The sequence below is a fragment of the Semicossyphus pulcher genome, unplaced genomic scaffold, assembly GCF_022749685.1.
Source record: "Semicossyphus pulcher isolate SPU_LCO1_2020_fin unplaced genomic scaffold, fSemPul1.0.p SCAF_7, whole genome shotgun sequence".
Lineage (NCBI taxonomy): Eukaryota > Metazoa > Chordata > Actinopteri > Labriformes > Labridae > Semicossyphus > Semicossyphus pulcher.
In genome coordinates, this window is record NW_027211748.1 from 27,729,127 (window position 1) to 27,754,454 (window position 25,328).

A 25,328-nucleotide genomic window follows, 5' to 3' on the forward strand; every position below is an offset into this window, starting at 1 on the left:
ATTCACTGTAAAAAAAAAAAGCACTATAATTGGAATACAACCCACAACAGGCTTCCAACTAAATCCAATGTAAGCCCATCCACAGCGATGTCAGACTTAAGTGGGAAGACAGGAGGTGTAGAAGGAGGACCATTATCTACTCGAGGAGGCGACCGGGCGCGATGGATCAAACAGCACAGGATGTTCACCCAAAAGACGGGCTCGAGTCCCATGAAGCAAAAAGTCAACATGAAGTTATTAGTTCATGTATCCTAAACTTAAACAAGGTTTTGTACCTTATCAAACAGACAGTTTCACAGTAACCACGTCCACATTAAAAGGCTAACAAGTAGTCAGTAAGGGCGTCTTTAAACAGCATGCGTAAGAAAGGAAAAAAACAGACTCAACCTTGTTTATCTGCATGAAACGCTAAAATGTTGCCATGAAAAAGCGTTAATATTTGATGACCTGGGAAGAGAAACCAAAGGAAAGACATCACGGCAAACATTGTTTGAGGATTCATGAAAAAGAATACTGCTAAGAATAATCTAATGAAGAAAAAATGGACTAAATAATAAATGAAAATGAATGAAAATGAAAAAGACTAATATTAAATAGCGTTCATTTTGTGCACTAAGACAGTGGTTCCCAACCTGGGTGGCTGCATAGATTACTGGGGGTGCGCGAGGCTTTGTCTGCACTGAGATTAGATTTTCACATGTTAAATAAAATCATTAAAAAAGCAAAAAAGTCTGTTCAGCTACTAAAAAACATATTTTTTTGGTCCTCATTCAAATACAGTAGCTTCTTTGTAGGCCACACCTCTGCAAACTATCGGCTGATTGGTGTTCATTTTTGCCATTAAAGATTTTAAATGAGTCACTTTATTGTTTTGGTGTAAGTGTGTGCGGGCTGGGGGGGCTCAAGCAGGGCGGCTCCAAGGAATAAAGGTTGGGAACCACTGCACTAAGATAAAAATAGATAAAAATAATATTGATCAAAGTAAACGATAGTACAGCAACATCATTTTTCCAAAATAACTTTTGAAAAAAACGTTTCCAAAAACTTGGTTGAACTTGGGAAATATCGCCATCACGCTTCCTAGTGATGCTTCGCAGTGCTCTATGAACATGTTGCCTCCTCCCTTTAAAGCACAACCATTACTCTCATAACTTTAAAAGGTAATTTCACATAAAGTTACCAACATGATCATTTTAAATATTTGAACAAGCGTAGGATACAGTTTTTGTCTGGTTTGAAGAGTTTCAAATTAACGCTGGTTTTATGGTTAATCATGTTACACCTTAAAAGGTCACACACATGAAAACAGTGTAAAGGATACCGCTGTGACGGTCACAACAATGCATTCTAAATGATCCGTAACAGAGAGCAGGGAGACTGTTGTTTAACAGTACATCTGACCCTGTCGTATTTTTCGCTGAAGGCCTCCATGAGATTAGATCCAACACAATCTCTCCTCATTTTAATCCTGACATGAGGTGCAATCTCAGAACACATTATGAAGAACGTATTGAAAGCATCTGTGATGGAATGGGATTGAAGCCGCTGCTAAACCACATGTGAAATGCCCCTGCAGATATTCCGTTGACATATTCAAATGTGGCTCCGGCACACAATCCGATGGGGATTTGAGTAATGAAACTTAAATGTCCCACATAGGACGTCATGCTCTCCACCTTCGTTAAAAGTAGGGCAGGATTACAGATATCAGGAACGCCGTCCAATTTATTTGCTTGTAACCGAGCAGGCCGGCATCGATACGCTGATGTGTGCAAGCATGAAATTGGCCCATGAATTAAAAGGAGGCACATTGCTGTGCGCCGCGCCATTATTGCCTCCAGTGGCGCCATAGCTTGAAATCTAAGAGCAGTAACCCATCTTACTTTAAATGTGTGTGCGTGTCTGTGTGCATGCATTAATATCAGTCAAATATTACATTACCATCTCTGACATTTCTGACCACCAGAGCCCCTGGAAAAATAGAGATGCCCATAAAACTGAAAACCAATCAAATTCAATCCGTTCCGTCGATGGATTCCAATGTTTACTGTCTGCTTTGCACAAGTGTTGACACCCTGTGGGATTGCTAAGGCTCAGAATGAATGCTACTGTAAGCTGCAGGACAGGATCTGCGTGAGGGTTTATGGGCTGCACAATATAATCTTTTTTAGAAAAGTGGCTTCTGTTTCTTTCCAAACTCTTCAAATTTGTCGTGGGATGAAATGCTTAGAGGTTATTAACTTAAACTCTTTAAATGATGGAGAAGGAAACCAACGTGTTACTGTGTTGTATTTCAGCAAACGCGCCTCTGCAGTCGTGAAAGATGGCAGACACTGGGCGGGTGTAACTCTCAATTTGTAACGTGTTTTCAAATCAACCTGCAGAGCTGCCCAGTGACTGCTGCTGCAGCATTTCACCAACTTAAGTGCCACATTACTCTTCTGATGAACACAAATACACGCTCAGGCACTAAGCTCGGCTCTGAATGTTGGCACTGTGCCCTCTCAGAAGAAACCAGGACCGTGCCTGGTTCGGCCCGGGTTACAGAACGTGTTAGCTATAGATTCATTAGCCACTTAATGTCCTTGTCAACACGAGCTCTTACATGGAATGGGAAATTCTGCGTGGCTGTTTATCTTCCTTTGCTTGCTAACTGATTCGTTTGTGCAGTTCATCAACATGCATTCCCACTTTATTCTTACTTAGTCAATTGACATGATGAGGCAAATGCCAGGGAATTGATAATGAGTTGCTAAGTGTGGAGATATGGTATCGATTGGCATCTAATTGCTATGTTTGTGCAGATCAATTTGGCTCTGTCCCGTGTTTCAGGGTTAAGCCAGTGTAATCCAGAGTAAAAGCAAGATTGGGTTAATAAGAGCCTAAATGGCCTCAGACACAACACACACGGCGGCCTCTTGGCCCCTTTAATCTCTCCGCTGCATCACCAGACACCAGTGAGGCTGTGAGTAGTCAGGCATCCGAGCTAATCCTTTTTTAACCTTTTTGTTTCCAAAGACGATCAACTGAACTGGCTCGGTCTGTCTCAGCATCTCACCCATACACAGCATGGCTCATCCACAGTTAGAAGCATCAATCTGCAACTAGTTAAGCAGTGTACTCTATACATAGATTGTTGATTAGATCCTCCTGTTTAATACAAATTCCCAGACTGTTGAATGCATGCACTCAAGGTTTGCACCATTCATCAACAGACCATCCTTCATATATGCATGCAGAATGATGGTGCTTGATGTCACAGTAGACATCTTTCTAGTATTCTAGTAGTAGTATTTGGGCGGCTGTGGCTCAGTGGGAGAGTCAGTCATCTCTCAGTTGTAAGGTCGGGGGTTCGATCCCTGACTGCTACAGTCACACGTTGAACCCCAGATTGCCCCCGGTGGCAAAGCCGTCAGGTATGAATGATAGATCTGATTGGAGATTGGCACTTAGTGTGTGTAGGTGTGTGTGAATGTGACATGTAGTGTAAAAGCAGCTTTGAGTGGTCGCAAGACTTGAAAAGCGCTATATAAGTACAGTCCATTTACCATTTACCATTTGATCCTCTGTTACCAATGAGAAGCAGCAACATCTCTCCAGCGATTGTGTGCGTGCGTATGGAAACAGGCCCAATCTGCACAGCTCTCTGCCATAGATAACAGGGACTTTGCAATACATCAGCTCACAGATGGAGCATTAGCTGCTAGCACCAGTTAGCAAGAGCATCAGTCTCCTAGTCGTCCATGAGCCTTCAATCAATAGACTTGGATTATCATCCTCAGCATCTCGGTTCATTTTTCACAGCAGAGAAAGGCTCCACCAGCTGCTGTCTCTTTGTCAGAGGATGTAGGGCCTAGTTCCACCATCTGATAAGATTACACAAACTAACCGCCGCGGCTTCGACGCTCGGGGGGGGGGGGGGGACTTGACATGTATTCACGACATGCTCTGCTTTCTTACTCTGCGTATCGCTATATCAGAAAATGTTTATTTAACAGGCGGGCAGGCTAGTCAGTACATCAGTCACATTCGAGATGGGAATCCCATGACTACCCATGCTTAATTAAATGTTTAATTAAGACCGTGGCTTTTAATTAAAAAGTTGATTATTATGAATTAAGGATTATTGGCAAATGAAATAGATAGGATATCGCAGAATACAATCCGTTTATTAAAAAAGAGCGAGGTGTGATTTAAATGAAGCAACCGTTAATTTGCATTAGGTCAAAAGATGCTCTTTAATTTAGAGATGAAACAGACGGATAAGATTTAAGAAACGCTGACCCGTCTTGGCCGCCTTTGTGAAGAGTCCTTCACACTGTGCTTCATGCTCGGGGTGATGCTTTCATCAGTGACTTTGAAGTGAGAACCAACAATGCTGCTCTTGTACCCTCAAGGTCACCCCACTTGTAACCACTCGCCAAGAGGGCCCTCATCACAAAACAGACACAAGATCCACTTGAATCTCTCCACCGAGTGGGCCTCATCACTTCGCTGGGCGCTACATGCTCAGATGGTCTTTGTGGGCCAGCTGGTGGCTCGTTGGGCGGAATACAGCTGTTACTGTTTTTACAGCCCCCCAAACCATGCGGACACCCTCAGCCTGCATTCATTTCAAGGGCAAAGTGATCCACTAAAAGTCACCAAGTCCTCTAAAGTGGATGGTTGTTAAATTTATGCCTGTGTACAGTTGGTGGTAGGTCTGAAGGCTGCTCTTATGGGCATGGGAAGAGCAGCCTGTGTGAATGAGGCCATTCATTTATAATCCACAGGATTAGGACTCTGCCCATCAGCTGCCTCTGCCACTTACTGTTCAATACCCCATAGAGGCCTACGCTCTATCCGTTGCTATGCTTTGATTAGGATCCGTGGAAGCGGCGTCGATGTCACGCAGGATTTTGAAGTGACAGCACGGATCTGATAAATCCTGTTAGTTTGGACTTGAGTCCAATTTGGACCACTTCCTCTTGTACGCTAAATGAAGCAAGCACTTGCAGTTGTTATTTTAATTGCTTGGATCTTTCTTTAAAAGCTTTGTTTTGCCGTGCAACAAAGGAAGGCATTGTGCTTCTGAACTTGATGTCTCGCCACATTGCAGACTTCTTAAATCTTACAGAAGCGCCCTCCTGTCCAGCCTGAAGCAGGATTCCTGTTAAAGCCAGCCGTATGTCTGCAGTCTGCGCTGCTGGCCATAAATCCTTTCAGATAGAGCAATATTTGATTACCAAGTACATTTGCTGAGATCTAGGATCATGGCCATGTTGGGACCCATTGAGAGACATTGTTTACAACCAGATTGTGAGTGCAGATGTCTGTTTAGAGATTAATAACATAAGTTAATAACCTAAATGTTGTGGGATGAAAGCCAATGGGGTCAGGAAGTCCACTGGCCAATGCGTTTCCAATCTTGCCTTTTGATCTTTTTTTATAGAAATTAGCCTTTGGTGAATCTTTAGCGTAACATAAGGATCAGGGCCTGGGCTGGACATCTTGGAATGAGGGATGCACGATATTATTGGCAAGTTATCGGTATCTGCAGATTGTGGCTTGAAAATGATTCTTCTGCCAATATTTTCCACCGATAAAACACTGCTTTAATTCTGCCTAAACACTCGCTGATGCTCTGAAAAAGCTTGACATAATGCTACGACATTAACTCGGCGTGAGTGTGTGCACGCACTGCCTGTGTAAAGCTATCAACAATATACAGATAAAGACTAAAAAGTTACAGAAACTCGAGCCAATGAACAGAAGTTAAACAACTTTCACAACTCTTAGCTAGCTAACAGTTAGCTCACATTCTCGTCATTTAACATCAAACACGCCGAAAATACTCTCGCAGCCAAAGCCGAAGCTAACACAGTGTAACATAAACATCAGTGCAAAACTAACTTACATATTCATGGACGCACACACGATGAAAAGAGTCCGTCGGCGATCACTGATGTCTCCGTAGTAGGTGCAGTAATCAAGTCCGGGCATGTCTCCCTCACTGCCGTGTTTCGCGGGGGGTGCTGCATTCAGGTGCGCTCAGAAACATGAGTGATCATGTGACCTTTTGCACAACGCCTTTCCCATCAAGCTGAAAGAAGGGTGCAAGATGTCTGCTTTATGGTAGTTTTTGCCCACTACAATAAGAGTAGGCATGATATCAATTCCACTACAGGGGAGGCTTAATGTTCTCTGCAATGAGGTGGAAAAAAACATGTGCCTAATATGTCGGTAGCGCAATCGGCAATTGGCAAAAAGGGTTGGAAAATATCGGTAATAAATCCAATGTCGTGTTTATTTGCAGATGTTTATAGAGATTCGGATCATGGCAGCATCACTCCAACAGGGATCAAACATGTTTGAAACAACCCTTTAGATTAGCCAAACTCATTTGGAAGCGTAAATGTTAAAAACCAATCTTATTTATCCCGAAGTCATCGACTGCCCACAATACAGACATTACATCTTCTCACAGCTCCCTCTTTCCCAGGCCTGAGACCGAGACAGACAGCTTTTCAGGAGGCATGCCGACCATGAAAGGCAGGGTGCATCTCAGCGTAAACAGTTTTTGCTGGCAGCCCAGTCAGCAAGCCACAGTCCTGTTATTGAGTCCCAGAGACGCTCCACTCAACAAAAGCCACACAGCGACCTTTCAGCCTCATACAGCAGTGCCTGATATTGAGTGAGTCTGTCCGGAGGATGAAGCTCATCTCCTCCCCGTCTCTGGGGCTCTCTGGCCGTATGGTTGTATTGCAGTGTTGCTCTTTCTCTGATTGATTTACAGTGTTCTGTCAGACGAGAGGATGGGAGATCTTTGATCCCTTTTATTTGAGTTTCTTTCCTCTGCAGTCTCTCGGGAAGTATTCTGGTATATAGAATGGGTCTATAGGTCGACTTAATGATGATGTATTTTTGATTACAGGGTTGAGCGACTGTCTCAGGAGAGGGTGTCTTTCATCTCATCTCACAGACAGAATCCCTGAGCACAATGTGGACCAACCTGAGCCAAACTAAGAAACAAATTCTCATCATTCTTCCTTTACTTTTTCTTCTAATGGTTCACATCTATTCACAAGTTACCCACTGTCAGATACGTATGGTCCTTTTTGCTAAGGCTGACACTGAGGCCTTGACCCTTAGCTAGAGGGTCACACATGTACCGCCTCTCAGGTCAGCGGCGTTCTGAAGAGGCCAGGCGACTGTGTTACATATCACGGAGATTAGCAGGATCACACATGACAGCTTCCTGGTTTTTAACAAGGCTGACTGGCTCTGGCTTTTCCATTGTGTGCGTCTGGAGTTAATAACTGGATAAGTTGGCAGTGCTGCTGTGTTTTAGGTTATGTCATTATAAACCAGCTACATGGTTGTTCTGCGATGGATGAAGTGAATTTAGGCAGTTATTGCAGTAATGTTACGCTAGATGAAGTCATGCGTTGCTCTCCTTAAAGAAACTGATATCCTGCCTGTTGAAACTGTGCAGCTGATGTCATAATCTATCTGATATAGACGAGGATTTTTACTATGGTTGTCTGCAATTTAATCAAATTCCTCACCAAATACATTTCTGAAGCAGACTGAGGGGAGCTGTGTGACCGGGAACGTTTGACATTTTGAGTTTCAGAGATAAGACAGTCCCCAGGAATTTCCTGGCATAGTTAGGAGGTTGAAAAGTCACGCTCAAAGTCACAGCCCCCCCCCCCCCCCCCGCTGGTTTCTTCATTCACAGACCCTGACACTTCTCTCCTCACTCACGGTTTGAGAGAGAAAATGTGTTAATTTCTTCCCTCTGTAGGAGGTCATATGACTTACCTGCTTGTCCTATATTTCTCTCCATTTATGGGCTCAGGAACCCGGAGGAAAAAAGGTAGAAGACGCTCGATGTCACCTTACGTTAGTTCATGTTGGAGTAGCATGAACTGCTTTGAGAGACAGAAAAGAGGCAGGCACAAGAAAGTAAATAAAAATGTTTGTTTTAAAAAATTAAAGAAAATAAATTCAATATTAAAAAATGACTTAAAAAACTGAAATCACAAAAAGAACCCAATATTGGTCTAGAGACCTAAAATCTCTGGAGCGTTTCGGGAATGTTGTGTTAATGTTGTTCAGAAAAATAATGACGAAATGTTCACAATCTTTTGACGAGACGTTGACGAGCTAAAAATAGATCTTTGATAATAAAAACTCTGACAGCACGAATGTTTTGTTGTCTTTAATGAGATGAGACGGGACTAAAATGTCAGCGGTCGGCTGTCGGACATTCAAAATGCATACTTTCCCCCACTGTGCGTCTGATCTGTCTGTCAAAATACAAGCGATGCATTCCTGTAACTGTGTAACCCAGTTGGAGATAACAGGTATCATGAAGGTGGTTGTGAACTTTCCCTGTAACTCAGGCTTTCTGCTTCGGCCTCCGTGCACGCTCACAGGTTGTTTTTCGCGTCATTTGACGCTTCTTCTGCACAAAAAGGAGCGATCATCGGCCGTCTGCTTCAGTCAGACTGTTTGAATGAGAAGCGATGACGAAAAGCAATCTTTAGTTGCTGTGTCCTCATCGTTCATTTATTGTCTTGATGATCTGCTCACAGTGTTAATTTTACCTGAAGCTTACAGGTAAAAGGGGGTCATGTTTCCTCAACAGAGAAAACTTTTTATTGACTAAAACTGGACTAAATGTTTTCGTCAAGTAAAACTAAAGCTAAAAAACATTTGCATCTGATCTATCTATATATCTATATATGTATCTATCTATACACTGGAGTAAAAGTGATCCCTGTTTCAGAATTTCATAATCAAAATATTCTCAGTTCCACGCACACATGATGTGTATGTATCTAACCCTTTGACGCTGGATCAGAGACATGTTGACGACCTTGTAACCATCGCTGCACATGCTGACAACTGGCCACATCCCATAAACTATTCATATTTAATCGCTCTACATTTCGGACTCCATAAAAGCTAATGTAGTTACAGTTGTAGAACAAATAGCTGAGAGTGACCAGCGAGAGTGCATTTGTTCAGCGTACCATGAGAAAGTTGCACTCAAGGCAGCATTGTTTGATGTAAGCACGGCAGGGCTGCAACAGACAATAGCAGCGCAGCAGTTGAATGATACGAGGCCGAGAGGGCTGTGTGTGTGTGTGTGTGTGTGTGTGTGTGTGTGTGTGTGTGTGTGTGTGTGTGTGTGTGTGTGTGTGTGTGTGTGTGTGTGTGTGTGTGTGTGTGTGTGTGTGTGTGTGTGTGTGTGTGTGTGTGTGTGTGTGTGTGTGTGTGCGTGCGTGCGTGCGTGCGTGCGTGCGTGCGTGCGTGCGTGCGTGCGTGCGTGCGTGCGTGCGTGCGTGCGTGCGTGCGTGTTGTGCTGCTCACCGTTCAGCACCAGTCTTTGTTCATTGTTATGAATAATACATCAGAGGCACATTAGTTTGATTCATATTGCTGTTGGTTTTGCTGTAAGGCCTCCTCTTGGCTCGTCCCTCACACATCATGCTTTATGTTGTATCTGGGTTGAACATATCTGGGTTGTTTTTCTTAGTGTCAACAGTGCATTTGATCAGTTCGCGGACAAAGCCCGTTGGATTTTAAATAACTCCATCCTGCAGGCCATTTCCGCCTGCGCTGATGGAACCAGGTCACTTGTTCACAATGGACCTCTCACACTCCTCAATCTTTCCCCCCGCTCTTTTCTCTCTCCTCTCTCCCCCCCAGTAACCGGCTAACCCCTAGCAACCACGACCGGATACAGAGGCTGAGGCAGGAGTTCCAGCAGTCCCAAAACGTCCCGGAAGACCCCGACGACCGCAGGAGGACGTACAGCTTCGAGCAGCCGTGGGTGAGTGTCTGAAATGACGGGAACCTGTAACACAAATCCACTGTGGGCCGAAGAAGACGGCTCGACTGTCAGACTGTTAATGTCAAGAAACGACCTCTACCAGAACAAGAGTCTGGGCCTTTATCTTCCAATGCTAGCCTGAGGAGAGAGCTAACAGTGTTAGCAACCGACATTTCCTGTGGCTAACTGGAGCATGGTATTAACCCCATTACTACCAGCCATGAACGAGACTGATATCACCACCCTGTCCCCACATTAGGATTACCATTAACCCCCATGGGCCTTCCTGGCTACTTGTGCTCGTTCTAACACCCCCTCACCCTCTAATTCAACCACCTGCATGCAGGAGTTTGCACACCTCCTGGCAAAACCATCACTAACCCCACCCACCTGTCACAACCTTCTCTACTCATCCATCGTCCTGTCTGTCACTCATCCACACGGACCCACCCACCACCTCATGGACTTGTCTCTCTGTATCCGGGTCTCATTTGTGATCCCTTTGTTTTAACTGTGCCTTTTGTTTTTGTTTTACAGTTTCAAGGTGACGTTATGTATATTTTTAGCAGGCATTTATATGATTCAAAGCTTCACTTGCTAAGAAGAGGGATAATACATTCTGAAGCAACAAAGGGTAATAATAAGCGAACAAAATCTGAATGCCTTCAAAGTTTTTTGGGCTGATGAAATCGCTCGTCATATTTTAGTATTTATTTTAGTCCTCCGTGCTTCCCTGCGCCGCATCTCAAGTGTACTTGGTTTTACATCATTTCCAATAACAAATTATGATTATTTTAACAGTCAGCTATAGAAATATTGAAGAGGAGCTTTTTTTGTAATAGCCAGCCTCTCTGTGTAATGTGTACTATTACTGTTTTAACACTAAAGGATGAATTTTCACCACATTCCTCGATCCAGTTTGGGACAAGATGCATTTATTATTGATTTCACACGTTTTCTATCACAACACATGTTATTTAAAGCACAGCACATTATTATGATTTATATACTTCAGGGTGAACAAATGTGTGTTGTCCCAAACTAGACACCAAATGTGTTGTAAATCTCGTCCCGTACAGCAAATAATATGAATCGTCCTTGTTGCTTGTTTCTCTACACAAGGTCATTTTGCACACACAGCTGTGTTTTTGTACGTTTATGTATGAACTCTTTTTACTTCTTGTTTCTACACGACAGTTTCCCACTGTAGCTTCGCCCAGTTTTTTGTGTGCAATGGGAGAATTTGGTCCTACCATTTATAAATGTGATGATAAAGTGAGAGCTCACCAACCAAATCATCTGTGCTCTTTTTTTTTTAGCGCAATGATCCAATAAAAATGTAAAGCTTTGTTTGGCATTCAGTCTTAACCAGAGTCACGACGGGTTCTGCAGACTGGTGCACATTCCAGCTGGCGCTGCTCGGCAGGATTGCAGAGCCGTGTGGGAAAGAAGAGCGCAGGTCACCTCTTCTTTTGTCTCCAAACAAGCGAGCATGCTCTCAATTATAGAGCTCAACAATAATGCAGCATTATGTTTGTTTACATCAACAGCGGCGTATTAACTGTTGTCACAAGTCTCATTTTCCCATGAAACCTCAGGACAAAGTAACACACACTCTTAAAGCTAAGGGTTGCCCTGGCTTCCAAAGATAGCTTTAAGCAGTTATGCTTCTTTTACCAAATTAATATGTTTGTACAAATTTTTGGAAAACTCTAAAATGCACAAAAGTTACAACAAAATTGTACATTTTTTTCTTATATTTCAGCATTCATGTAATCACTTTCTTGATTGGTGCCTTGGCAAGTAAAGCGATCTTTAATCAGGGATATAGTTGAAATGTTTTCCTCGTGGTGTCAAAAGGAAGAATTTCTAAGCACAAAGAATCATACAGGAAATTAGCAAAAATTACTCCCAAATATTTAATGCAATAGATCCATGCTTCATTTTTTAAACCACGTTTGATCAGCTTTAATTGGATGTGGACTGTGAACACTCTGCAGAGGTTTCAGTGTGAGGAACCCTCCGATGGTCGTTTCAGCGCCCTTTTACTCATCAGAGTGCAGCTCGCACTCTGGCTTACTATAGTAATTGCCTGTTATTACACTCATACCCCGGCCATAGTGGTGGGCCATATGGAAAACAGGAGAATGTGTCTTTGAAATTCAATTACCTCCCACCTGCATATATTACATTTTGTTGCTTCATCTGAGCGATGTGCTGCAGACCTCAAGGAGCCAGTGTCCTTTTTCTTAATTCACCTACAGCTGCCCCACTTACAGCCTCTGCCAGGAGAGCTCTGCGTGCAGAGAGACTGCTGCTTTTTTTATATGGAATAATAATGGTTGTATTATACAAAGGATTAATAGATCCTAATTAGTCAAACAAAGGATGGTGTCCATTATATTTCTAGAATCATTACTTATTTCTATCCATTTAGAAGTAATCAACCCCTCTTGTGATTAGCATTGTGGGTCATTTTTCAAGCGAACCTGCGTTTGTTTCCTGGTTCTAGATTCTCTAGTGAGCATTTGTTGCTTTTCTATTTTGAAGTCATTATAAAGATTTAATAACAATAAATGGAGTTGATCTTTTTCCTGTTTGTCCAGTTGACATTCCACAAACCTCCACCTTCAAGCCTGGTTTTATACCCTGAACCGCAGGCTGACCTTTCCATATCACACCTCCAGTGAGGTACTGCTGAATCCATCGTGTGGTTTTCAACCTCGGTGCTTCATTTGCCAAATTATCCATTTTCAACACGAGCTGTTTCTCAGCCATCCCTGTTCAGCCACACGACTTTCATCCATGTAATAAATCTGCTTTGCGATGGGAGTCCACAATAGTTCTGTGTGCGGGGGGGATTGTAGGTAGCACGGTCTAATTCCATCAGGATGACTGATGCCCGCTCTCCCAGCAGCACCGCGCCAGCCTTATTGCGCTCATTTATACCACTGTGGGAAAAGAGGAGTTGATGCTTGGGGTTTTAAAAAAGTGCATAATATTGCCTCGTGTATTTTACTGTAATATTTTAATACTTCTATTATCTGGAATCCTTCAGGGTATTCCCCCCCTCGCCTCAACAATCACCATGTGAGCTAGCATTCCTAGGAATATTCAATATGCCTAAAACCTCTGAAGGGATTTTTCTTCTCGAGTGAAAAATATTGGGAGTGTAATTTACCCGCGGGTAATTCTCCATTCAGCTGTGGAGTAAGGGTTGCGTGGGTGCTCACTCACTCCCTCTCAGTTGTCTGCCAGCCTGTTCTTATTGTCGGCCCGAGCAGCGAGGCAACGCCAATCAATTCCAGAGATGATTGCCCCTGGCTTCATTTGGTTTTAAGGGGAGTGTCTCTTTAGCACTCGTAATCGTTTTATGGTCTTCCCACCAACGGGTGTCCACAGCGCTCCCGCCAGGCTACCGGCACATTGCACAGCCATAAAAGTAATTAGATTGGCTTTGTGTTACGAGTGATACGCACGCAGTTATTGCACCCACACCGCTAATGAACATCAGAGGAGCGGAAGGAGTCGTGGTACAAGAGTGGGTGAACATTGAGGTGGTGCTCTGCTGCTGAGGGGAATAATCGTGTGTGGGTGTTCACGTGTGCATCAGTCTCTGTGAGGGCACGAGGTACGGTCTCGAAAGTGAAGACATGTCGTCAGGCATTCCCCTTTTTAATTATTTTTTTGAGTTACAGTTAGTCAGGTCGATCTCAGAAACAACTGGGTAGAATCTGACGACAGTGTAGCCTCCTGGGGGCAACGACCACCAGACGGTATCCAGATAAGGGATATCAGACTTCCTCTTCCGTACGCTCATCACTGGGAACATTCCAGCTAGCAACTTGAGACGCGATAATAGAGTTGGAGTTGGGAGCAGATTATTATCTGCACTAGTATTCAAATATCTGTTGGAAGACATTAAAAAAAAGCTATATTGTGGTCGACTCATAGCCGATGTGTTCCAGGATGTCATATTGACTTGCATTCAGCCTCAAGGACAGTTTTCCTGCATATGACCAAAGGTTCTTAAGCGTGATTGGACAATTCAAATGTGACTACAAACAGAAACCAGAAATCTTGTCCCTGGCCTGCACATTGTGCAGCAATATGAATATATATGATTGTACAAATTGACATTAGTGTAATCTTTAGTTTAAGTTAATTTTAAGGGCCTGTGTCCATTAACAGCATTTTTTTTACAAAACCAATGCAGCTCAGCGTCCTCAGCGCAAAAAAAGCCCTTTTTCAACACGCTCTCAGTTGAAAATAGTTCCACTTCTGGAACACCGCTGCGCTCGTCAATGTCACTTCTCCCTTTCCGACCAATCAAAATCAAGAAGGGGCGGGACTTCAGATATCAACTTTGTCAACTACGACGGAGGAGAAGCGTATCGTTTTTTCGAGGGTACATTTTCCAGGTGTAGAGCTGCTGCTAACGCCAGGCCACGACTCCATTGTTTTTATGTTTTCTTTATACAATTTCATTAATCCAAAGTGCCGCCTAACAACTTTCGTTACCTCGCAACAGTAAGCACCGTCGAGAAGCGCTCTAAAGCACCGTTGGTGGACACAGGCCCTAAGTTAGACTTTTATAATGGCTGAGGCTTAAGAGGTGAATATGCTTCAAAGTAAGGCCTTATTCCATTTCCAAACGGCGTCAGAAGGCTCCTCATCTCACACATTCACAACTTCTGAACTGGGCGATGGCGAACAACAAGTTTCTGTAAATTTCTCAGTCAAGCTTCCAAAGAGTTTTTGTGTGTTTCCCTGTGTACAACCAAGTGCAAACCCATACGTGCCGAGGACTCGAGGCTATTAATAACAGGTATAAATACTTGAAGACAGGGTTGGTTCAAGGATACTGAACGCCTTTGGGGCTGGGATGATAAAGAGATGCATTAGTATGTTTTAATGAATGGCTTGGAGTTTGTGCATGCAGGTATAGACTATTAAATTATCATAATGAATAAATGATATATTCTACTATAAAAGCATCAAGGACTTCAGATATGTACAAATCTACTTATTACATGTGCCTATATGTAACCCGATGACCTGCACATGACTGTCACAATATCCACAGACTGTTCTTCATTAACACCCACTAACATCCACCTCGTCTCATCACTGCACCCCCGCTCTGCGTCTCCAGCATGGCCCCTCCCTCACCCCCCCCCTCCTTCTGTGTCTGTGTCTCACCTTCATTTTGACCTGAGAAGAGACGAGCTCAGGGTGTGTCTGCCCGACTGGCTGCTGGTAAGTGTCTGTGGTTTGGACTTTGGGAGGGTGGAGGGTGGAGGGAGGGGCAGTGGGAGATTTGGTGAGGTATCTTGTGTCAGGGACTGCTGCTGTTTCTTATTATGCTACAGTGTGTGGAAACCCTGACGCCTGTTGTGTTGATTATCATGCTTTGAATTTGAAAACAGCTATTCAGATAGAACCTAATTTCCTGGTTTTGCTGAATGAATTTGGCTAGTTATGATGTCTGAGCTTGATTAACACAGACAAAAGAGAGACATTTGAATGCATCATTGGCAGTGGGTCCAAATATATGTATTTGTTAACAAAACCAGCCCAAACTTTAGATTCCAATTGCACATATTTACGGACTTTAACCCACAGAAAGTCTTTATTTCTGGGGGGAAAATACAGGATGTAAATCACTATAACTGGAGCGCATATAAAAGTTCCACATGTGATATAAATGTATACCACTAAACAAAAATAAAGGAACGTATCTGACGGTGGCGTATCAAGTCTAACGTGACATTTTCAAATTAAATTACATTTATATATTTGTTCCTTAAATGTTTTTTAAATGACAATCTCGAAGATTTCATTTTCGTTCTCTTGGGCAAGATACCCGTCCACGGTCGGCTCCGGTTGTAACTCTTGATTTTTCTGGCTGACGGTCGCTTTCCTTTTTAGACTGTTTGCTTCATCTGAGCGTCGAGTTTGTTTCTTTTTATTTAACTTTTTTTTTTTTAAAGTTGTGTCTGTAGTCATCCATCTTTTCTTTGTTTGTTCAGCCATAGTAGATTACTGTTTACTCGCAACACTTACAGAGACGGAAAAGCAGCCGCTTAGCTCCGCCTACCCTCTCTGGCAGACCAACCACTGCTGGACGCTGCTTGTGATTTTTTCCACGAATGTCGCGACAGACACCCAGTCTGTAATACTGCAGATGCAAAGGCTTTCATCAGTGGGCCATAGGCTCAAGTTGCCTCATTTGGCGATAGGTAGAGACTTAGAAATGTATTTACATGAAAATCTTCGAGATTATCACTTTAGTCTGTATTTTTATTCACCATTACATACTTATATTTACTTACATATTTACCATGTTTTACTGTGAGGTTTGTTTGCTAAAATGTGGCAAATAACCTTCATTAGAGACTGTTAATGTTAATATAAAGTGTAGCATGTACTTTAAATGTGGAACACTAATTGCATAAATAAGACTCTTCTGCTTGGCTCACGTACAACGGCTAAGTGCTAGAAACTTAACGTCTCCCATTCATATGTTTGCTTGCATTACCACTGCAGTCAGTGTAACAGCATTTATTCAACTCAATCTCATCCGTCATATCGGCTCGACCAGAGAACACGCAGCAGTCTGATCAACACAAAAATAAGTGTCACCACTCGGCACTGGACAAACGCCTGTGTCACGACAGCACAGAAGACTGCTTTGTTCCTCTTACTGCCACAATGAGACAGTATTTCAATTAAAGTGTCCATTTGTCTCTAGTGATATTTAGCCGATGCTTTTGGTTTTTAAACAGTCAGTCCACAGTTTTTCAATGAAGTGTAAATTATTGTTGAATAATAATTAAACAGGTGGAATAATGATGATCACAGTGAGGAGTTAACCGAGCTGCCATCTTGCTGTTTTCAGTCAAACAGCAGCAGTAACGGTCCGGGCGGGTACAGCCAGCCGGGTCGCCACTCGGTGTCGGTCGAGGTTCAGATGCAGAGGCAGAGACAGGAGGAGAGAGACTCGTTCGCCCAGGCACAGCGACAGTACAGCTCCCTGCCACGGTAAGAGTGACCCACACACAGTGCGTGCGTGCGTGTGTGTGTGTGTGTGTGTATGTGAGACAGGCTTGATATGATGTCGTGTTTGATGTTTGTTTGTGTCTGTCCAACAATCAATATGTGCTCAGAGATGTGTGTGTGTGTTTGTACACGTAGTACTCGTGTTGCTGCTGTCTGTCTGATATGAAATGTGTCCAGGAGGTTGTGACTGGGTTTGTGTCTGTTTGAGATCCGTAATTCAATCTAATGTGCCATAATGTAGTGTAATGTGTTTGTGTGTGTGTGTGCATGCGCTCGTGTATTCCTGTCTCTTTATGTTGGACTCATTGTAATAGCCTTGAGACAGCGATGATCGCAGATTACACACACACACACACACATATATATATATATAGCATATGAGTAAGAAAGGGGTTCATAGAGGGTCAGTTTCAGCCCACAAAACTACACACTCTTACTCACACACACGCTGAGCTTCAGGGTGGATAGATCACGTTACCCTCTCGCACAGATCTGACATGATTGCTTTCCTCTCCCTTAATGTAATTCCCTTTGATCTGCATGATATGACGGCCTGTTGTTCCAGGAAGTGCTCGGGTGTGTGTCTGTGTGCGATTGTGTTGTGAACACATGGGTACATTTTTCAGAATTTAAACGTAAATTTGATTCGATTCAGACGTACAGTTTTCTGTCTTTCGTATGGGTTTAGGTGGAGCAGTGCGAGCGGAGCCGGGCTCTCTCTGGGCAGATAAAATGTTCGCTTGAGCTTCGTTTCCTAATTATGCAAAAACCATTTCATGAAAATTCTCCTCAATTTTTCATCCAATTTAGGGAGTGAATCATAATTATTTCTCCAAGGATAATCATGACATTTTTATAAAGCCCCATGTCTCGTCCTAAATATGCTGTTTTGTTTTAGGAATGTTAATGTGAATTTAACCAGAGGCTGCCTGGAAAGCCTGAAAAAGATCAAGACGTGAATCTGTAACGCCTGTTATCAAAGATGGTTTCTAACTTTTAAACCTCTTTAAAGCCCCCCTCCAGTGAAAATCCAGTGTTTAGCCTTGTAAACATCTCCATGTGGTGTTTCTCATGTGCTACCAGACATATCAGGGACAACATAATCGGTCGTCTCCATGGCTGGGCCTGTCTGCTTTTAAACTGCAGTGTACCAAGGACAAGCTGAACAACACGCTTTCAGATTGGCAGGGTTTGTGATGTCACAAACCTAAAGAGCCAATCCCGTTAATGGACGGGGTGACGCCATGCAGATCATTAGGCTTGTTCGAGATGAGCGAGGCCTGCGCAGAATCGATCGCCGCCTTGCCAAGCATATTGCATGACGGTTAGATTGTTGTCCGACTTGCTCTGAAAACGAGACTGCGTGAATGAAGCACCTATTGGCTGACAAAAGCTTTGACACCCCCCACAGGGAAGTGATGAGACTTCTGTCTTATTCATTAAACTTCATAAAGTGTCAGACAGACACCAAACGGTTTGTAGTACTGTCATTCACAATGTCATGCTTTACTCATTCCTCATGAACGCTCTCTTGATAAACATTAATTCATTGATGTTTATATTGAAATAACTATCAAAAGCCATGAATAAAATATAATGAGAACTTCATATTAAATCCAATTAAAATAATAATGATAGTAGTAATAATAATAATAACAACAACAACAAATAAAGACTTTATTCACTTCAATTTACAGTGAGGTGTTGGTATTATAGATGCTTGACAAGGCGGCAATCGGCTGCTCTCGCCTGCTGTCGAGGCGAGCCGGCAGTCGTCTCGAACGAGCCTATTATGTGCAACCTATGGCAGACACTTCGGCAATGCGCGAGCCAGCTGTAACAGTCAGCGTTAACGTTACTACTACTAATTGCTACATTTCAAGCTAGCTAAGTGGCCACTCCACGATGGCAGAGACGTGTTCTGTTTTCGCGACGAACGGGGGCGGCTGGACATGTGCATAACGGGCGGGGAGAAGGAGGAGATGCTTGGGAGGATTTTTACAAGGTAATTTAACATATTTTGTAGAAAAAGACAGATTTATTATTTCAAGCAAACATGACAGGAGCTGCTCTTTAATAGATTTCTTTTATTATTATTCTTGAGTGACTTTATTCCTGCCTTGGAGGAAATGCAAAGTTATTCTTGCCTCCCCGAGCAGTCTGTAGTTACTCACTCTGAAACACCCTGCAAGGTCGGACCGGGTGCACACCATCAGCTTGCACTTACCATACATATACAACATTAAATACATTATCTTCTATTACTTCACTGTCGTACTCTAATCCACTGTTATCGACATAAATCCCTTCCTTGATAAATATTGCAGGCAGCTTTGCTGAAAGATTAATGAACTACCGTCTCGCTCCAGCGGTCAGAGGCAACATCCTGTGGCCTCGTCCCTTTATTTTTCCTGCACTAATTCCATTAAGAAACTGTTCTGTTTGGATAAACCCCGCTGTAGTATCTCGAGAACACTAACTATTGTTTGACTTAGAGGATTCCATCGAGTGAAGTCAGAGGCTGAGACAGAGTAAATATGGCGTCCTATAAGATCACAGCCTTGATGGGATTCATATGGGCCTGTTAAAGTCGTGGATGGCGAAATTCCTCATGAGAGCACGACTGGATTGTGAAAGGAGACGTGATAAATGGTGCTTGGATTCTTTAAAAAACAGCTTTGGGAAAAGGTCAGTTCCCTTCTCGGCGACGCCCGCTCCTAAACAAGAACCTGTGAGTGAAAATAAACCGCTGCAGTTTGAAGCAGTGACGGCGGAAGGGTCCTCATATTCATCATCGACGACGCCATTGATCTCAGAGCCAATTTAATGCCATGATTGGAGACCAAAGACTTGCTGCAACAGCTGCAGAGGCATTTGATCCCACTCGTGTTTCAGCATGCATGCATGTCACAACCACACGTCCATCACTGCTGCACTGCAGCACAACCTTTCAGAAAGTCTCCCCTTTTCCTCTCAATCTCACTCTGTCACCTTTCCCCCCTACTTTATCATCTGTCATGCTTCACAGTGTGCATGCACAGAATACAGAACATCTTTCTGTATTTACCACACATGTACATGCTCCCCCTTGGCACGGCATCAGACGGAGCGAAGCGATCTGCTTTGCATTTCTCAGCAGGGAGGCAGACCGGCTTTGGCCTCTTTGTCAACATATGAAATGAAATCAGATGCCAGGGACGCCTGTCTCTGAAAATTGGAATCACTCAACCGTGTGCAAGAATAAACCTGGGCTATATTCTCCGTATCTCACCGATCGAGAAGCATATCCATTCCCAATTGCATTCAATCTCTCTTGAATAAAAACAAAGGTCTTTTCTATTCTCATTAAGGATTTTTTTCTTCGCTTCCTACTCAAATCCAAACACAGGAATAATACGATTTCTTCACAGCTGGCTGATAAACCTGCTAATTATGCATGGCTCTGAGTCAAAAGCCCATTGATGTTTCTGTGTCTTCTTCTCGCTCTTCCCTCTGGTGTTTCCGTGCCCTCAAGATAAATAGGTGGAGCTGTCGGGTTTGGGACACTCGTGCATATCGTACGGCCTCAAACACACACACACACAGAAAGAGTCAAAGCTGCCACAAGGAACCTAGCCAAGCAGAAATGAGAGGTGATGTCACACATCTGGATTTTCTTCACCCCCTCCCCGCCACCTTTCTTGTAAAGGGCGAGGCAGCCCCCCGCCAGAGGCATGACATCTAACTGTGCCTTTAAGACACTTATGTCAGGTGTCAAATATCAGTCTGAGCAAATCCATCGCGGACAAGTTGGTCGCCTCATTTTTCCACCCTCGAAAGGTCTGCTGTTACTGTCTGTCAGATACGATGGTTGTTTCTGTCTGTCTTGAAATGGGCCTAATGGGCTGGATGGGGGCTTTGACATGGTTAGGTATCCCTGTACGTTGTTACCGCAGGCTGGTGCCTGCCCACAGGGAGTTTGTGAGGCTGTAATGGTCCCTCATCTTCATTCAGTGGGATGTCTTGGCTACCATGCAGCTGACTGCGACTGTATAAGGGTTTTTTTTTCTTTCAGTAATGGATCCAAGAACTTACACCAAACCAGATCAAAATGTGTGGCAAAGAGGGTTCAAGTTGTGTGTCGTAGAGAAATAAAATGATTATGTCTGAGAGGGAAACACTGGGAGAACATAGATAACCTGATTTATACCTTCTGTGTCAGAAATCAGTTTCTGGTCTCCTGCTGCCTCGACTGGTTACTTCGTTTGTGTTATTGTGGCGTGTTTGATCCAAACTAACAATATAGTCACCGGCAACTTTTGTGATCTATGTGGTAAAATTTGCGTTTTATCAATGAGGTCCGGTGGCTTTGAAGTCTGCGATGTAACAGCTATTTGCAGTTAAAGGGCCAGTACGCCGATTTTCAATCTCATTCCTCAATCATGTTTTTATGGGGATGCTGTTATTTAATTTCGCTTTTGTGCCTTTGGAGGACGATAGCCGCTTCTCTCGGAGGCAAGGCAGCTCGCTAAACTACACTTCCTCAATCTACGCCCACCTCCGATGTCTCGTTCAAAATCGTCAGGTGTGAAATGTAGACTGCAGACCTGAAGATTCTTTAGACGATCCATATTCTCGGCGTATTTTGGATTCTGTACCGCTCTGCAGCGAAACAGTCGTATTTCACTCCAGCGTCTCTCGCTGGGCCGTTCCTTTCAGAGGGAGGGGCGCAATGCATGCTGGGCGTTGTAGGAATGTAGAATGGGTGAAACCACAACTTCCTCCATAGCTATGGCGCCAATTTCAAATATTATTGCTTCTATTGATTACAGAGAACACCAGCTTTGACTGACAACGGCTTTTTCCAGGGGCAAACTGCTCCTTTAAAAAAGCATCATACTCCTTAACAAAAAAGGGTCGACCTCTGCAGCGATCCTTTCTGTCATGTTGTTATAAATGACTACAACAATATGTCATAGATGAGTAATTTAAGTTTAATGAAACATCTGAACCCAAAAGTCAAACCACCTCTGACCCTTTCCTCCCCTGCTTTCTCTCTCCACACCAGACAACCCAGGAAGAACCCCAGCACCATCTCCCAGGACTCCTGGGATAAAGCGTACCCGCCAGGTGAGGGCTTTCAGACAGCAAAGGACAACCCCAGGTACTCTAGCTACCAGGGCTCCAGGAACGGCTACCCAGGCAGTGGTGGAGTCAACGCCAGAGTCCTCCTGGAGGCGCAGGAGCTCCTGAGGCAGGAGCAGAGGCGCCGTGAGCAGGAAGCCAAAGGGAAGTTATTGCAGGAGAGCGGCGGAAACAGCAACTATGAAGGGTACTCCACAGGGCACCTGAAGGACCCTGCCTCTCCAAAGGGTCCGTACCGCCATGATGTGCCGCCCTCGCCTTCGCAGTTAGCGAGGCTTAATAGATTGGGGTCAGAGAAAGGAAGACTTTTTTATTCTTGAGGATTATCTTTGGACTGAAAGGAGAACTTGAAAGAAACATCAGAAGTGGACGCTTCAGATCTTGACAAAGGGACAAGCTAGAGGTCGTATAGCTTAGCGGTCTTAGAGGTAAACAGTTGTGAAGTGTGCTCAGTATGTGGGTGTTTGTGTTCATCCCTCGCTGTGCCGATGACCTATACAAGTAGTCAGTCAGTCAGTCCCTCCTACATACATGAGACGCTCAGTGCCTTCTCTGAAACCACGAACACGATGCTTGTTCACAGTCGTCCAGGACTCTGATTCATCGAGCTTTGGCACCGACACGTGCTGACAATCAAAATGGGCAGACAGGCAAGTGAGTGGGTGCTCTTTTGAGCCCATGGGGAGGCGAAAGTTCCTGTGTGGGTTAGTGTGTAGGCATGTGACAAGGTACATGTTTCACTAGCAAGTCTGTGGGTTTACAGAATGTCCCACGGATGACTCTTCCCATCGGTCACAATTCAAAGTTAACATTCAGCCCCCTGCCAAGGCTTCCGGCGTTTCTCAGCATTCTGTTTTCTGTTACATCCAGTGTTTTCTCCTCAGCGATCGTGCTCTCTCACTTGAGTACCCCCCGGGGAGCGGAGGAAACACGGCAAAGTGTATGAAAGAAGCAGGGCACGGCGTGTGTGTGTGTTATTAATAAAAAAAAGCCCCCCTCATAAATGATTCATATCGTGTTTTATCTCCGTGGAGGAGACCCAGGCAGAGAGGGTAGACAGCTCTGATCCTGTGCCTGGCCCCCCTGCACCGCTCTGGGCTTGATTCCCTGGCCCGCCTGCCTGTCTGTCTGGAGCTCTGGCTGCCATCCTCCTCATGTCGTTCTCTCTGTTCATTACCTTTCTTTCTGCTACCTCAACACCCTCACCTTCATCTCCCTCTCCTCTACGCTCCTCTCCCACCTTCCTCTCATGTCACCCCTCCTCCTCCTCCCCTTCCTCTTCCCCTTCCTCCCACTACCACCCTCCCTCCCTCCCTCCTTGTCTCCCTAGTCAGGCTCTGCACTGAATTTTTCATCACAAGCCACCTGCTGCCTGCCAGAGCCAGAGAAAGCTGCCACCAGAGGCACCGACAGAGGGCCTGGCTTCTGACATAAAGAGGGGAATAAAATCACAAAAAGAGCTGGAATAAAGATGGGCAGCGAGAGACAATGAGCCTCTCAGTGTGAGATTAGCTGCAGCTTTTGTCCCGGTTTTAACAAAAGGAGAAACTGTCCCGAGGAGTTAATTGCTTTCAATTTGCTGTAATTGCTTTCTTTTTTTTTACATTTTAACAAATTTACCTGACACTCTTCTCCAGCATTATTAGAAAAATACTTTGAACTGCTTCTTTCCCAAAGAAATAGACTCTATTAAAACATTCCCCAGCGTGTTCTGGAGAAACGTGTGCATCCTCACAAAAAAAGAAGAAGCTTTCTTCCCTTCCGACCTGAGATAATCCACGTTTTTTATTCCAGTCAAACTCTACAGCCGCTGCTTGGCCTTCTTTTTTCACCCATAGAGAAGGAAACTAATCAGTGAAACCAGCAGCTGTGGTCGCAGGTCGGAAAGAAGACCTCGGGGTGTTCATGACACATGCTTAAAAATCACTGCCACAGCAAACCAGCCCACTGCTCTAATTGCTGCAGTATGTGGCAACCGATCCTCTTAGTCTCAACCTACCCTCCTTTGGCACCGCTAATGTTTGTGCCTCTGCCTGCGAGCGAACAAATGAGATCGAGCGGAAGGTCGAACTTTTAAAAACAAAAAAGGGAAATACAAAAGAATAAAAAAACCCCGGCCATCATTAAGCCGTGCAAAACAAACAGGCGGTGCGTAATTGCCCTTCACTCCTACACGCTCGTATGCAGAGTGAAGCCGCATGACATACATTATCTCCTGTTGGTTAATGAAGACCCTCGCTGGGAAGGAGACAGGCTTAGTAGGGGTGATAAATGATGAACGGAAAAAAGCGAGAAGGTTGAAGAAAACCGCATCTTTCCTGCGTTTTCACCTGAGGAAGTTCACAACACTACCCTCTTTAAAGCTGACTGAAATTACCCTTTTGCATTATGTATGTACTAAACACAAAAACACTACGGACCCTTGCCGATGTGTTTTAAATCAATTCAATGGGGTCTGAACTGTTACCAAATAAGATGCAAACTGTGAGAGTAAACGGACGACTTTGTAAAAGGTGTTTGCTCGTAGCGGCCTGCACCTCCTGCTGTGAACACTTGTGCGTCTCATCGTGCAGACGAGCACGTTTAGAAGGATGTATTCGACCTGTGCTGTAAACTTTATGGACTTTTTACTGTTCGAGCTAGTCTAGTTACCGGGTCTGATATCGATAAGTGCCTGAAATAATATCGTAATATTTTACACAAATAGAGACATGATGTGATTTGTTTGTCGGTGACACTTCAGCACACAAACTACAGTGCGTGTTTTTAAACCTTTTTAATATCATCTTATTAAAATGAGTCATTTTTAGGGGTACTCCTTCCTGGTTTTTTTTTTTTAACTTTATTAAGAGCCAACACTTACAAGCGGTTATCAGTGTATTTGTATCCCGTTTGACATTGCCTTCAACCATGCTGTACCATGATGTGTTTTAAAGTTCAAGAAGACGTGGAAGCTGATGTGCAATTGTTTTGTTTTTTTTCCAGAAAACTTTTACATGATATATTAAGAAATGTATGCAGCCACTTTTCCTGTACATATCAAATTTAGAATAAAACGGAAGGCTGTTCCATCCTGTTTACAACCTGCCTCCGCCTGTCCCACCTTTCTTCTCCTCAGCCCCGCCGCTCCCGCTTTGAAGCTCCGTCGAATGAGTCTCAAATTAAGCGGGAGGGACTCACTTCGCTGTCAAATGTCAGATCTGTCGGGTCTGCTTGCTGATGTCTTTCTCTGAGAAGTTGGAGGAAGCAAAAAGCATGAAACGTGAAACATCATAATTCCTGAGGGGAAGCCGCGCCGCAGTTGACGTAAAAGAACGAA

General features: G+C 43.9%; 1 protein-coding gene across 3 annotated transcripts in view; it reads left to right on the forward strand.

Moving 5' to 3' along the window:
• Positions 1–25,081, forward strand: part of pard3ab (par-3 family cell polarity regulator alpha, b) — a 269,729-nt gene extending 244,648 nt beyond the window's left edge. For all 3 annotated transcript variants that reach the window (XM_069684173.1, XM_069684174.1, XM_069684175.1), the window contains 3 exons: positions 9,700–9,823; positions 16,725–16,867; positions 21,933–25,081. In XM_069684173.1, coding sequence (XP_069540274.1) covers positions 9,700–9,823; positions 16,725–16,867; positions 21,933–22,329 — 664 coding nt within the window. In that variant the 3' untranslated portion in view covers positions 22,330–25,081. The remainder of the gene's footprint in view (positions 1–9,699; positions 9,824–16,724; positions 16,868–21,932) is intronic.
• The last annotated feature ends 247 nt before the right edge of the window (positions 25,082–25,328 follow it).